The following is a 14460-nucleotide window of genomic DNA, read 5'->3' on the forward strand; positions in this document are numbered from 1 at the left end:
ACATCCACTGTGTCTTTCAATATCCAACTTCTTCCCCATTCTGTACTGTATATCTGATTACCCTTGATATTTGATAGCTTCTCCTTCTTCTTCATTTGGTCTAGTGGCCAGTGGCCTCTATTTCTGTTTGAAACATCAATGTGCATCTACTTGGCAGATTTTTCTTTGTTCTGTTTATCCCACAGTCCCTTGGATCAAAGGATTCTAGGTCCAGTTCTATGATCTCACAGCTCTTTGATTCACAGTTATTTTATCTCAGTGCTGTTGATAATTAATAAACTCTGAAATACAACTGTCACAAATCCGAGAAAAAATCAAAATGATGGAAACACACAATAAACACCACTTGGCGGGACAATTCTGCGATGCCATCCTCCAAATTGAGGATGTTCAGTTTCCAATCCACAGAATCATCCTCTCTGATTGCAGCAGATACTTCCAGTAAGATTGTTACCTGACCTTAGTAGGGAGAATATTAATCTTATTAACAAAAATGTATACTTCTACACTACTACTACAACTAACCACAATAATAATAATAATTTCCCTTTTCACTTTGTCCGTTCTCCTTGAGAAGGGCTAAGAGTAGTTTTTATTGTTGTCCGTGCGAAAAGGTTGAATATCTATTTCAAATCCTCTGCTTTGTCTCCTTTCTAATCCTCAGAGCTCTTTTTGTACACCAGATAACCACAGACAAGGTTTTCCACATAACCCTTGTGTCTCCGGACATTATGCAGATCATTATAGAGTTTGCATACACCGGCTCTGTTACTGTGACGAAGGACAATGTGCATGATTTGATGGTCGCAGCTGATATGCTCAACATAATGGGCATCATACAAGCATGCTCCAACTTTATCAGTGAGCACCTCTGCCTACAGAACTGCATCGGCATCTGGCAATTCACAGATATCTTCCCCAGCTCTGAGCTGCAATGTAAGGCCTTCCATTACATCATGGAGCACTTTGAGCAGGTGATTAACTTTAAAGAGTACCTGCAGCTCTCTGTTATGGAGCTTATCGAAATCCTTGGCAAAGATGCACTCAACGTGAAGAATGAGAGGACTGTGTTTGATGTCATCCTTCGCTGGATCGCCCACAATCCCAAAGAACGAGAACAACACATTGCTGTGCTTTTATCTGAGGTAATTTATTTTCCTGCCACAGGTCTAGATTTACTGGACATCTCCAGCATGTATCGTAACTGCTTTAACACCTGCAGCTTGGTTCATTTAGGAAAAACACTGTTGCTTTAAGTTCTGATTCAGTTTGTTTCCACATGGACCTATTACCAACAAGTTCTGTTCCCTTGTCCCTGTGTAGGTGCGACTGTGCAAGACAAGCATTGAGTACATTGAGAACAATGTGATGACTAACCAGCTGGTGAAGCTCAACCCTGAGTGCCATGAAATAGTCAACCATTCTTTCCAAATAATGTCGTCCTTAACCAAACACAAACACAAACCCTTAAAGTCATGTTTGAGTAACACTCCTGCCCGTCCTCGTCTGCCTTATTCAATCATCTGGGTCTCTGGAGGCATGAAAGAAAGCTATGCATCTTGCGATATTGAGGTGTACGATCACCTTGTTGATCGTTGGATATACATCAGAGACAAGCTGAAGGATCCTCGGGCCGATCATGGCACCGTCTTCCTCGATGGTTATGTCTACTTTGTTGGTGGATCGAAGTTGATGGAAAACTTAGACAGCATGGTCAGGTTGGACCTGAGGACACACAACTGGCAGGAGATGATGTACATGCACTACCAACGTTGCAACTTGAGCTTAACCATACTGAATGGGTTCATCTATGCCCTTGGAGGCTTTGATGGTTATGTTTGCCTCAACACTGCAGAGCGCTACTGCCCTGAAACCAACCAGTGGACGCTTATTGCACCTATGATCAAGGGTAGGAGGAGTGCAAGCTGTGCAACACTGGATGGCAAGGTTCGTTATGTATGGTAATAATAATGAGTAGTATCTTTTTCAGTTCTAATGATAATAATCCTGAATTATTTGTGTATGACAACACAGTCACCAGTTAAAACAATGAAAAGACCAGACTAATCACTGCTGCTCCATCTCTCTTCAGATATACATTTGCGGTGGTTTAACCAGGAGTCATAGCTCGAGGACGGCTGAATGTTATGATCCAGAGACCAACCAGTGGACACTGATCAACCGTATGAACATCAGTCGAAGTCAACACAGAGTTGTTGCATATAATAACCAAATCTATGCAGTAAGTACACATAGCACTGCTGACGTCACCTCATTACCCAAAAGACTTGACTGACAGTGCTACGCCAACAGATACCTTGTATTTATAATCAGTTATATCCTAACCACAGCCAGATGTACATATTTTATCAGTTTAAATATTTGATGATAGTGCTTGGTCATTGAGTGATGCAAATGTAAGACCAAAATGTGGTGTATCTGAAGAAAAGCAATTGTTGAGCTACAGTTTTTGCAAAAAGCACATTTATCCATCAGGACACCACAGCTAGCTAAATGTTAGCATGCTAACATGGTGTAATATTCACTGTTCACCATCTTAGTTTGCTAAAGCAATTCATAGGGACATATGTCTGTACCAAATCTTATGGCAGTTAATTCAATACAAAGCTTCATGCTTCGATTTAAAATGAGGGATTTTTTATGTAATGTAAATATTAAGATATTTTTACTTAAAACCATTAATGTCAACCTCATTGTGGCACTAGACGAGATGTCAGAGGATTATCTGAACGTCTGCACCAAATTCCACCAGTATATGGAATATTTTGTTCCTGAGAGAAAAGAGACAACAATCTGGACCTTCTAATCCAACGGTCAAACTAATCCAACCGCCTTATACTTTATTCTGTGCATTCTGTGTAATGTATGTTTTTTTCACCATTCAAAGCCTTGTCCCAAATCTTTTCCTCCTCCAGATCGGTGGCTTTAGTAATGTAAACCCTCTTAAAAGCATTGAGACCTACATGCCCCTGACCAACACCTGGAGCATGCTGTGCCCCATGTGTATCCCACGAAGGAACTTTTGCCTCGAGGTGATAGAAGACCAGTTCTATGTCGTTGGGGGCTCCAATATCAGGACCAAAAGTTATCATGCAGAAGTCTATGATCCTCACACGGACAGGTGGTGTTCCATCTCTGACTCAAAGATGTCCTACGACGGCATGAGCTCTTGTGTTGTGTCCGGAATCCCCAACATGGTTGACTTTGCTTTCCCTCGAGACTCTCTACCACTTTTCTAAAAGTCACGGAATGTGTGACTAATACATCTTTTGATATCTTATATATATTGTATGGTGCATATTATACCTGATGAAAGTCATGTCTCACAGGCAGGGTTCCTACGGTCATGAAAAACCTGGAAAAGTCATGGAATTGTAAAATGTTTGCTTAAAAGTGCTTGAAAATAATAAAATCCCAAAGGTTTTGGAGAAGTCATGGAAATTTGTTATTATATTCATATTTTCATGTCGTTCATTTACGCTGAGTTTTAAATAATTCATATGCTTTTAAAAGAAATACGCTCAAAATATAAGCAGGCATACGCTTTCATACTAATTGAAAAGTTCGGTGGGGAAGCAGGCGGGATAATGCACTATGCCAGGGAAGTGTAGATTTAACCATGCTTGGCTACAAATGGAAAAGTACATGTCATGGGTTACAACAGACAAAGACCCGGGATGAGCAAATTGTAGGTTGTGTGGTGGCAAAACATTCGATATTTCAAACATGGGAGAGGCGGCATTAACGAGCCATGCCAAAGGAAGCAAACATCAGAGCGCTACTGCTACCGAAGCTACAGCAACCCCCATCACCGGCTTTCTCACCACAGCGAGGCCAACTGCTACGCCGAGCAGCACGTCTCTCTCTTGGGCTACCAAGCAGGCATCGATAACCGATGCTGTAACGAAAAATGAAATCCTAACTGCGGAGGTAATGTGGGCACTGAAGGTGACCAATTCGCATTATTCTTTTAAATCATCCGAAGATGCCAGCCTGCTCTTTCGACGAATGTTCCCCCGATAGCCAGATTGCAACACAACTTGCTTGTGGCGAAAGCAAATGCGCATATATCTCTGCTTGTTCGGGCTCGCTCCCCACTTCAAGAGTCTCACGTTGTCCAACGTGTTGAGGCAAAGGGCCTATGTAATGCTATTTGACGATAAAGCCTGAACCACTATTTACAGTCCAAACAGATGGATTTGCATGTGAGGCTATGGGATGGCGCCGATGTGAAGACCAAATACATCGGCTCTGAGTTCATGGGCCATTCATCTGCCCTTGATGTCGTTGGGAAAATGACCAACCTGCTGTCAGAGATTGGAGTCAACAACCTTATCCAAATCTCTATGGACGGCCCAGATGGTAGGAAAAGGTGAACTACCCAATCCAAAGGTGAAGTCATTTGAGGCTCTGAAGGAGCGCTGTGCAGATCCTCTCTTCACCGGGAAAGTGGCAATCTTCAATAGCGTTGCAAGAGAAGTCACTCCATTCCTCACCGCCTACCAAACAGACAAACCCATGCTTCCCTTCCTCAGTGAGGACATGTTCAAACTGATGAAAGGTAAGCATACACATATTTTGAAGGCATACATGTTCATATCTGTTTTAAGCATTGCAATAAAACAGCATTATATTTTGGCTTTTAAAAATGTCTTGTAACATTTTGACAATTTCAATAATATGTTGGATGAATGTAATAGGTTAATAGAGCACCGCCACATAACTTGATAACAAATTATGATTAAAAATATATTTCTTTGTAGAGCATTTAAAAAAATTTAAAACTTTCTCTGTACTGTACCTATTCAAATGTAGAAGGTGGGTCGGGAGGGACCCTCCCTCTTCTAGTGTAATGAGGGTTAATTTTAGTTAATCTGCATCTAGAAAATTAATTTATGAATTGGGTACTATTCACTTGTTTGGCGTGTCTGATCAGATAGTGTATCATACTCACACATGACCTTTTATTTTGTGAATTTGCTAATTAAGAGTGATCAAAATGAAAATGTGAAATATTTGAAATTAACTATTATTTTCATGTCAATATTTGCAGGGCTCATGGGACGATTTCTGAAGGAAAAACCCCTGAGGGAGGCCACCTCCACACTGAAGCTCCTCCATGTTGCTTTTCAGGACAGCAGTCTGCACAAAGACACTTCCAAGATTGACATTGGATTTGCAGCAGAAACCACCCTAAACCAACTCAAGTCTTCCAAGAAGATTTCAGAGAGGCAGGTGCTAGAGATCAAGATGGACTGTAAGAAACTCTTGATCACCCTGACTGAGAAGCTGCTGAAAAAGGGTCCAGTGCATCACCAACTGGTAAGAAGCATGCAGTGCCTTGACCCAAGATGCATGGCTGTGTCCAAGGAGCTGTGCGTGCCTCAAATGAGAAGAATGTTGCACACACTTGTTGAGGCCAAACATGTTGACGAGTCAGTGTGCAATGACATCCTCTGAGAGTTCAGTGAGTTTTGTGACTCAGCTGCTCTTCAGGCCAACTTCAGGGAGTTTGACCGCAAGACAGACCGGGTGGACACCCTCCTGTACGAGACAATGGGGTCGAAACCATCATTTTCCAGTGTGGGATGTGGTGAAGGTACTGCTTGTCCTGTCTCATGGACAGGCCAGTGTTGAGTGTGGATTCTCAATCAACAAGGAAATGATCGTAGAGAATCAGAAGGAGAAGTCCCTGGTGGCTCAGAGGCTCATCGTCGACCATGTCAGGTCTGTTGGGGGCGTAAACAAGGTAGAGATCACCAAAGAGCTGTTCAGCTGCAAGAGCCAGGCAGAAGTACCATGGGTACCTGGATGAAGAGAAGAGAAAGAAGGAGAGGCAAGGCATTGACCTGAAGGGAAAGGCCCTCACAGATGAGCTGGATGACTTGAAAAAGAAGAGGGCAAGAATGGATGCTGATATTAGCGCACTTCAGAAATCAGCAGATGAATATGCTGAGAAAGCAGAAGCTACAAGCAAACTGACCTTCATCACCAAATCCAACAGCTTCCGCCGAACTGCAAAACAGAAGAAGGTATCTCTGCTGGAGATTGAAAAGCAGATAGATGCGAAGCTTGCAGAAATGAAACGCTAAGCTGGCAAGAGACTGTTCAGTTAAAGGGGACATAGCATGCAAATTCCACTTTTTTAGTGCTTCTACAGGTTAATGTGGGTATCTGGCATGTCTACCAACCCAAAAACTCTGGGAAAAAAACACTCACGCGTTTTGTTATGGTTCCTCTAAGTCAGAAACGTCATGCTTGAGCGACTCGATTGAGCTTCCTGGGTTTTGTGTCGTAACAAGGCACTGGAATTCTCCCTACATGGTCTTGGCCCACCCCCCACCTCATCCCCCCGTCCGTCCCCCCCCGTCACGCCGGGTTTACACCGGACGCAGCGAGGCTGCGAGGCAGCGCAGCGCCGTTCCCAAGCACGCAGCCGCCTGGCTGTTCACACGGGACGAGCATTTCTCCGCTGGTCAGCCGGCGATTCACTCACATGTGGCATTTGTCTGGATCGTTGGGACTGGGAGGCTGCAGCAGTTGCTCGGGCGCGACCGCTCGCTCTCTCATGCGTGAGCTGGAATTTGTGTCAGCGCAACACAGCCAGCAGTGTGGAAGTCTTCCGCAGTGTTCAGCACTACTGTAACACCGGCCAAACACACCGAGCCCCCACACTCGTTACGCCGGGGTACACCGGACGCGGAAGCGCCGCTGCAAGGCAGCGCAGCGCCGTTCTCAAGCGCGCAGCCGCCTGGCTGGTCACACGGGACGTGCATTTCTCCGCGCTGGTCAGCCCCATAGACTGTATATATAAGGTCACCCGCCCGTGATTCTGCTTTCTCCGCTTGTTGTTGTACCCGTTGAATGTCGGGGTTCGGGGGTAAATGATGGTCTTCATAGCCCCCCACCCCTCTCTTTCTCTCTCTGTCTGTCTGCTTGTGTGCTTGTAGTGGATGGGCAGAGGGGGACATTTAATTATGTGATTGGGAAAATTAAAACTCCAGGACAACAGAAGGGGAATACAAAGTATGGGATGCATATTTGATAATTTATATCATATAAAATATGTAATTTATATCGTTTAAAATCATGGGGGGAGAGGGGGGAGGGGGGAGCTGGCTCATTAGCATTTAAAGGAACAGGCACTCAAAACAGGTCACTCTGTGGAGGGCTGTTTTATACAGGGTAAAAAGGGTGCTGTTTTAAATGATCCTTGTGGTATTTTGACCAAAGTATGTTACAGACATTTCATTAAGACCCAAGGAACCATATCAACTTGTAGTAAAATGGGCATGCTATGTCCCCTTTAAGGTCCCGTGGACAGTAAGACACAAGAAAGCACTTTTTTTTTCTCTCATTACAACTTGGTCAGGTTGCCACCAGCTATTCTCTCTCACTAGCCTCTCAAGGGGACAGAACTGTGTGTCTGTGTGAGTCAGTCAAACACAAAAAGAAAGCACTTTTTATGCGAATGTTGTTTTATAAACCTGTTTAAATGTGAAATTGTTTTTGTTGATTTATGGTCAAAGAGTTAGTTGCCAACTCAACGTTTTGTTAAAATGTGCACTACAAAAGGGAAAGCAATGTGTGCACTAGCTGGATGCTACTACCTACTAAAGCTCTTATTGATGTGTCTGTGTTATGAATGCCTGTCAACCAGAGTATATTTATAAATGTTTATTCTTTTCATCAAACTATTGTCTCTCATTCATTTGTGTCATTTAAGTTATACTGTATGCTTTGGAATTCTCATTGTTAATTTAAATACTACATTTTGTCACTTTTTCATGTATACACCGAGATTTCACAAAATGTTTGGTCATGGAAATTTGGTTTAAAGTTATTGAAAAGTCATGGAAAAGTCATGGAAATCCATTGGTCAAAATATGTATGAACCCTGCACAGGCCTCTGCAGGAAGATGCTTTAGATAGAGATGTTTCATGTTTTTTACAAATAGGCTCCATCCTGTCCCTGGTTTTGGGATGTCATGAAGTCTCCCTTCTCTAGAAAATAAAAACAAACAATAACTCCTATGTTACAATACTTTAATGTTACAGTGTGTGTGTGTGTGTAAAATACCAAATAAAATCAAAACATGCACTCCATAATGGCTGCTCAAAAGTGAAGCCAAAGCGTCTTGCTCGCCACCTTGTGACTGGCTGCCAGGCGTTTGTTTTTCTTCTTCTCTCATTTATTAGGGCCCGAGCACCGACAGTACGAAGGCCCTATTCCTTCTCGTTTGATTATTCAGGCAAATTAATTACATTTTTGACAGCTTAAACACACTTGAAAACTCACCAAACTTTGCGGGTGAGTAATGCCTGGTGAAAATGTACGTATTCTGGAGTAATTGGAAATGGTTGTAGCAAAATGGCTCAACGGCGCCCCCTAAAACACAGCAATTATGTCAGGTTTAACACATCTTCACGAAATTAGGTGCACACGTGTAGCATGACTGGACAACCAATTTGATTAACACAACAGGAAGTTTGCCATTTTGGATTTAGTGGCCATTTTAGCCATTTTAAACGCATATGTTAACAAACTCCTCCTAGAGCTTTCATCAGATCAACTTCAAATTCAGTGAAAGTCTTCTTGACTCCTTGGAGATTAAAACTCAAATTGTGAGTTTTTATCACATGCGAGGCGTCAAATTTGTCATGATTCGCCATCAAAAGATTAAGATTATGATTAGGTTTCAGATTCCTTTATCGGACATACATTGGACATCCAATCTACTCCAAACTGGACATGTATGACAAGAGTCCCGTCCTGATGACATCTACACAGAAAACATGACTTAAAATCACAGCGCCCCCTGCTGGCAATAGGAAATGTCTTGCTTTAGGCACATCTTACACTTTGTAAGACGTACTCCTCCTCGTCCATTGACCACAACCATGTCAAACTTTGTCAGAAGGGCCTCAAGACATTGATGATGAAGTCTTATGGAAAATGTGAGTTTTCATCGAATACCATGTTAGTGGCGTGGCGTCAAATTTCAACGAGTCGCCGAGACGCATGAAATTGCTGTACATTGTTCAATCTCCCTCAAACTACACATGTGTAACAACAGCCCCAACAGAGGAAAGGCAACTCGCCCTTGCCTTTCCTCAGTCAAGTTATCAGGACTGCTGCCTTCTGTTGTTCTGATACATCCCACTCGCATAACCCTGCTACATATGGGCATTAAAGTCCCAATCCAGCCCTCTAATTTGTGTAAGCTTATCAAACTTTAGATTTCTACAAGGGCTGTAGTAATTGATGGTTCTTCTTCCTCTGTTTGGTTTATTAGCAGATGGCAACCAACATCAAGGTCAATTACCACCATCCACTGTGTGTTTCAATATCCTTCTTCTTCCCAATTCGGTACTGTATATCTTAATACCCTTGATATTTGATAGCCTATCCTTCCCCTTTGTTCGGTCTAGTGGTGAGTGGCCTCTATTTCTGTTTAAAACATCAAGGTGCATTACTGCCATCTACTTTGTTGTTCTTCTTCTACGTTCCCTCATCCAACCATGAAATGTCTTTCCTCTACTGAAGGGTTATTTAACATTTAAAGGGTTATTTACCCTGCCTCTTCTTCTTCCTTGTTTGGTTTATTGGCAAATTTGTCCTTGTTATGTTTATCCCACAGTCCTTTAGATCAAAGGATTCTCGGTCCAGTTCTATGATCTCACAGCTCTTTGATTCATAGTTATATTATCTCAGTGATGTTGATAATTTAAAAGCTATAAAATACAACTGTCACAAACCCGAAAAAATAAAAATGATGGAAACACCTAATGATCTCCGCTTGGTGGGACAATTCTGCGACGCCATCCTCCAAGTTGAGGATATTCAATTTCCAATCCATAGAATCATCCTCTGTGATTGCAGCACTTACTTCCAGTAAGCTGGTTACCTGACCTTAGTAGGGAGAATATTAATCTTATTGATTAATATTTATACTTTCTCACTACTACTACAACTAACCACAATAATAATAATAATTTCCCTTTTCACTTTGTCCCTTCTGCTTGAAAAGAGTAGTTTTCACTATTGTTTTCCGTGCAAAAAGGTTGAATATCTATTTCAAATCCTCTGCTTTGTCTCCTTTCTAATCCTCAGAGCTCTTTTTGTACACCAGATAACCACAGACAAGGTTTTCCACATAACCCTTGTGTCTCCGGACATTATGCAGATCATCATTGAGTTTGCATACACCGGCTCTGTTACTGTGACGAAGGACAATGTGCATGACTTGATGGTCGCAGCTGAAATGCTCAACATAATAGGCATCATACAAGCATGCTCCAACTTTATCAGTGAGCACCTCTGCCTACAGAACTGCATCAGCATCTGGCAATTCACAGATATCTGCCCCAGCTCCGAGCTGCGATGTAAGGCCTTCCATTACATCATGGAGCACTTTGAGGGGATGATTAACTTTAAAGAGTACCTGCAGCTCTCTGTTATGGACCTCACAGAAATTCTTGGCAAAGATGAACTCAACGTGAAGAATGAGAGGTCTGTCTTTGATGTCATCCTTCGCTGGATCGCCCACAATCCCAAAGAACGAGAACAACACATTGCTGTGCTTTTATCTGAGGTAATTTATTTTCCTGCCACAGGTCTAGATTTACTGGACATCTCCAGCATGTATCGTAACTGCTTTAACACCTGCAGCTTGGTTCATTTAGGAAAAACACTGTTGCTTTAAGTTCTGATTCAGTTTGTTTCCACATGGACCTATTACCAACAAGTTCTGTTCCCTTGTCCCTGTGTAGGTGCGACTGTGCAAGACAAGCATTGAGTACATTGAGAACAATGTGATGACTAACCAGCTGGTGAAGCTCAACCCTGAGTGCCATGAAATAGTCAACAATTCCTTCAAAATAATGTCGTCCTTAACCAAACACATACCCAAACCCTTAAAGTTATGTTTGAGTAACACTCCTGCCCGTCCTCGTTTGCCTAATTCCGTCATCTGGGTCTCTGGAGGCCAGAAAGAAAGCTATGCATCTTGCGATATTGAGGTGTACGATCACCTTGTTGATCGCTGGATCTGCATCAGAGACAAGCTGAAGGATCCTCGGGCCCATCACGGCACCGTCTTCCTCGATGGTTATGTCTACTTTGTTGGTGGATCTCAGTTGATGGTGAACTTAGACAGCATGGTCAGGTTGGACCTGAAGACACACACCTGGCAGGAGATGATGTACATGCACTATCGACGTTGCCACCTGAGCGTAACCATACTGAATGGTTTCATCTATGCCCTTGGAGGCTTTGATGATTATTTTGGCCTCAACACTGCAGAGCGCTACTGCCCCGAAACCAACCAGTGGACGCTTATTGCACCTATGATCGAGGGTAGGAGGAGTGCAAGCTGTGCAACACTGGATGGCAAGGTTCGTTATGTATGGTAATAATAATGAGTAGTATCTTTTTCAGTTCTAATGATAATAATCCTGAATTATTTGTGTATGACAACACAGTCACCAGTTAAAACAATGAAAAGACCAGACTAATCACTGCTGCTCCATCTCTCTTCAGATATACATTTGCGGTGGTTTAAACAGGCGTTATAGCTCGAGGACGGCTGAATGTTATGATCCAGAGACCAACCAGTGGACACTGATCGCCAATATGAACATCAGTCGAAGTCAACACAGAGTTGTTGCATATAATAACCAAATCTATGCAGTAAGTACACGTAGCCCTGCTGACGTCACCTCATTACCCAAAAGACTTGACTGACAGTGCTACGCCAACAGATACCTTGTATTTATAATCACAGTTATATCCTAACCACATGTACATATTTTATCAGTTTAAATAATTGATGATATTGCCTGGTCATTGAGTGATGCAAATGTAAGACCAAAATGTGGTGTATCTGAAGAAAAGCAATTGTTGAGCTACAGTTTTTGCAAAAAGCACATTTATCCATCAGGACTCCACAGCTAGCTAAATGTTAGCATGCTAACATGGTGTGATATTCACTGTGTTCACCATCTTAGTTTGCTAAAGCAATTAATAGGGACATATGTCTGTACAAAATCTTATGGCAGTTAATTCAATACAAAGCCTCATGCTAAAAATTAGAATGAGGGATTTTTTTATGTAATGTAAATATTAAGATATTTTTACTTAGACCACTAATGTCAACCTCATTGTGGCACTAGACGAGATGTCAGAGGATTATCTGAACGTCTGCACCAAATTCCAGCCGATGGCTGATGAAATATTTTGTTCCTGAGAGAAAAGAGAAGAATCTGGACCTTCTAATCCAATAGTCAAACTAATCCAACCGCCTTATACTTTATTATGTGCATTCTGTGTAATGTATGTTTTAAAAAAAAAATCAAATCCTTGTCCCAAATCTTCTCCTCCTCCAGATCGGTGGCCTTAGGAATATACGCCCTCTAAAATGTGTTGAGACCTACATGCCCAAGACCAACACCTGGAGCATGCTGTGCCCCATGTGTATCCCACGAAGGAACTTTTGCCTTGAGGTGATAGAAGACCAGTTCTATGTCGTTGGGGGCTCCAATTTCAGGAGCGAAAGTTATCATGCAGAAGTCTATGATCCTTACGCGGACAGGTGGTGTTCCATCTCTGACTCAAATAGTTCCTACTCCGGCATGAGCTCTTGTGTTGTGTCCGGAATCCCCAACATGGTTGACTTTGCTTTCCCTCGAGACTCTCTGCCACTTTTCAAAAAGTCAGGGAATGTGTGACTAATAAATAATTTCTGTTACAACTTTTACAACCTTTGTTCATTCCCTTTATTTCACATTGCTTTTCACTACCCAGCGCTACTAGACGGCCGAGGCCGCGCAACAAGCGCCTACAGCCACGCTGCACCCCTCACCGCATCACAAAATCACAGGACTTATTATTTTACCTCCTTTCTCCTCTCCTCTCCGCACACTCACAATCTATATCAATGCCTATATAACTAATGCAGAATTTGTTTTAACAGGTTTCTGCTTACCTTTTGGTTTGGTGCCTTGTGAGTATGTGGATAATCGATCGGAGCGGCCTCAACCTTTGGGTCTCCGGTCTTCCTGGTCAAAACTTGCCACCAAGTTTTGTCGTGTTCTTTTGTCCCGAGGTATGAGACGAGCCGGTCTCGGTTTGGTTCAACAAGTATTTATTTAGAAGCAATGAAAAGGCACAGCCATGGGCACTCAATGCACAGCCTCGGCCATCCAGCAGCACGGGGCAGCCAAGAGTCGCCCCGAACGGACGGCGGGTGCAGTACTTATAATAGTAGGTAGAACTTCATTGGTCAATAACGAGGGGGAGTCGCCGTGGTTTATACTTGGCTCTCCCTAGATGGTGCACAGGCGTGGTCCTAGCCTCTTGGCACTGGAATCCGCGAATGATGAGGAGCCGCTCCCAGTTACGCCCCTCCTTTGACAGTTGCTGGGCAAATCTTCACATTCTGACAGTGTTTGGTTTTGTGTTTTACAAACAAGCCTTGACTCGGCTGACGCCTTGTGAGTCTTCAGTAGTTTTGCAGATCCACATGTGCTTATACGGTGTTGTTGTTCATTGGAGTGAGGAACATTGTGTTCCTGCTTTATCGGCTGTATGTTCTGTGTGTGTAAGCATGCGCATTTTCCAGACAAGACAACGCCTTTCCTATCTGGCTTCAGAACCTGGGGCAGCTGCTTGAATTCTTTCTAAGGCGTAGGTCACAGTTTCTTATGAGCACAGTGCATTCATGTATGTGTGATGTTGAATAAAGCTAAGGGAGGTAGGCTGTAATATAAAAAAGGTTAGGTATGAGAACAAGTTTAAGTACAGTGTATTGTATGCCACGGATTACAGTCTCCACAATACCTTATATATATATATAGTGCATGGTGCATATTATACCTGATGAAAGTCATGTCTCACAGGCCTCGGCAGGAAGATGCTTTAGATGGAGATGTTTCATGTTTTTTACAAATAGCCTCCATCATGTCTGTTGGGACATGGTTTTTGTGAACTAACAGTTCGGGCCTACATGGGTAGTCAAAAGTCTGAAGCCGCATGTCCTTTGTTCTGGAGAAAACCAAAGCAAAGGAACTCAGTCTCCCATGGTGCCTCAACGTCACACAGAGGTGTGAAAACACACCAGATACACAAGGGTCAACTCCTATTGGTCACTCTGGGCCCCATGACCTGTGAGGTCACCAGGCCAATATAAGGCCTGTTCCCGAGAACTGCACAGCAACCTTTTTTCCCCTTTCCACGGACGGGTAACACAACTGGGCTTAATAATTATACTAGGCTAAGCAAAGACTGTTTATTCGATTCTGTGTGATGTTTATAAGTTTGATTTGTGTTGCTGTGATATTGTTGTTACAAGTTATTTGAAAGTTAATGTTAGTTATGCTCTTCAGTCTTTCCTTGCATGCATCTAGTAACTTTCTGTAATTTGGCACACACACAGACAC

General features: G+C 42.8%; 2 protein-coding genes across 2 annotated transcripts; both read left to right on the forward strand.

The window, feature by feature from the left end:
• Positions 1 to 319: 319 nt before the first annotated feature.
• LOC118112656 (kelch-like protein 10) lies at positions 320 to 3260 on the forward strand. Its single transcript, XM_035162154.2, has 5 exons — positions 320 to 441; positions 665 to 1145; positions 1324 to 1947; positions 2093 to 2242; positions 2937 to 3260. The coding sequence occupies exons 1-5, from the start codon at positions 320 to 322 to the stop codon at positions 3258 to 3260; spliced, it is 1701 nt and encodes a 566-aa protein (XP_035018045.2).
• Positions 3261 to 9797: 6537 nt separating this feature from the next.
• On the forward strand, positions 9798 to 12750 carry LOC118112657 (kelch-like protein 10). The gene is made up of 5 exons (XM_035162155.2): positions 9798 to 9916; positions 10136 to 10616; positions 10795 to 11418; positions 11564 to 11713; positions 12409 to 12750. The coding sequence occupies exons 1-5, from the start codon at positions 9798 to 9800 to the stop codon at positions 12748 to 12750; spliced, it is 1716 nt and encodes a 571-aa protein (XP_035018046.1).
• The last annotated feature ends 1710 nt before the right edge of the window (positions 12751 to 14460 follow it).

Source organism: Hippoglossus stenolepis, chromosome 7 (assembly GCF_022539355.2).
Source record: "Hippoglossus stenolepis isolate QCI-W04-F060 chromosome 7, HSTE1.2, whole genome shotgun sequence".
Taxonomy (NCBI): Eukaryota; Metazoa; Chordata; class Actinopteri; order Pleuronectiformes; family Pleuronectidae; genus Hippoglossus; species Hippoglossus stenolepis.

Bases quoted from the DNA above. Each gene is read 5' to 3' on its own strand.
- LOC118112656 (XM_035162154.2), top strand. From the start codon at position 320: ATGATGGAAACACACAATAAACACCACTTGGCGGGACAATTCTGCGAT. The intron at 442-664 runs GTAAGATTGTTA...TCTAATCCTCAG, and splicing joins GATTGCAGCAGATACTTCCA to AGCTCTTTTTGTACACCAGA. The intron at 1,948-2,092 runs GTTCGTTATGTA...ATCTCTCTTCAG, and splicing joins GTGCAACACTGGATGGCAAG to ATATACATTTGCGGTGGTTT.
- LOC118112657 (XM_035162155.2), top strand. From the start codon at position 9,798: ATGGAAACACCTAATGATCTCCGCTTGGTGGGACAATTCTGCGACGCC. The intron at 10,617-10,794 runs GTAATTTATTTT...GTCCCTGTGTAG, and splicing joins TTGCTGTGCTTTTATCTGAG to GTGCGACTGTGCAAGACAAG. The intron at 11,714-12,408 runs GTAAGTACACGT...CTCCTCCTCCAG, and splicing joins ATAATAACCAAATCTATGCA to ATCGGTGGCCTTAGGAATAT.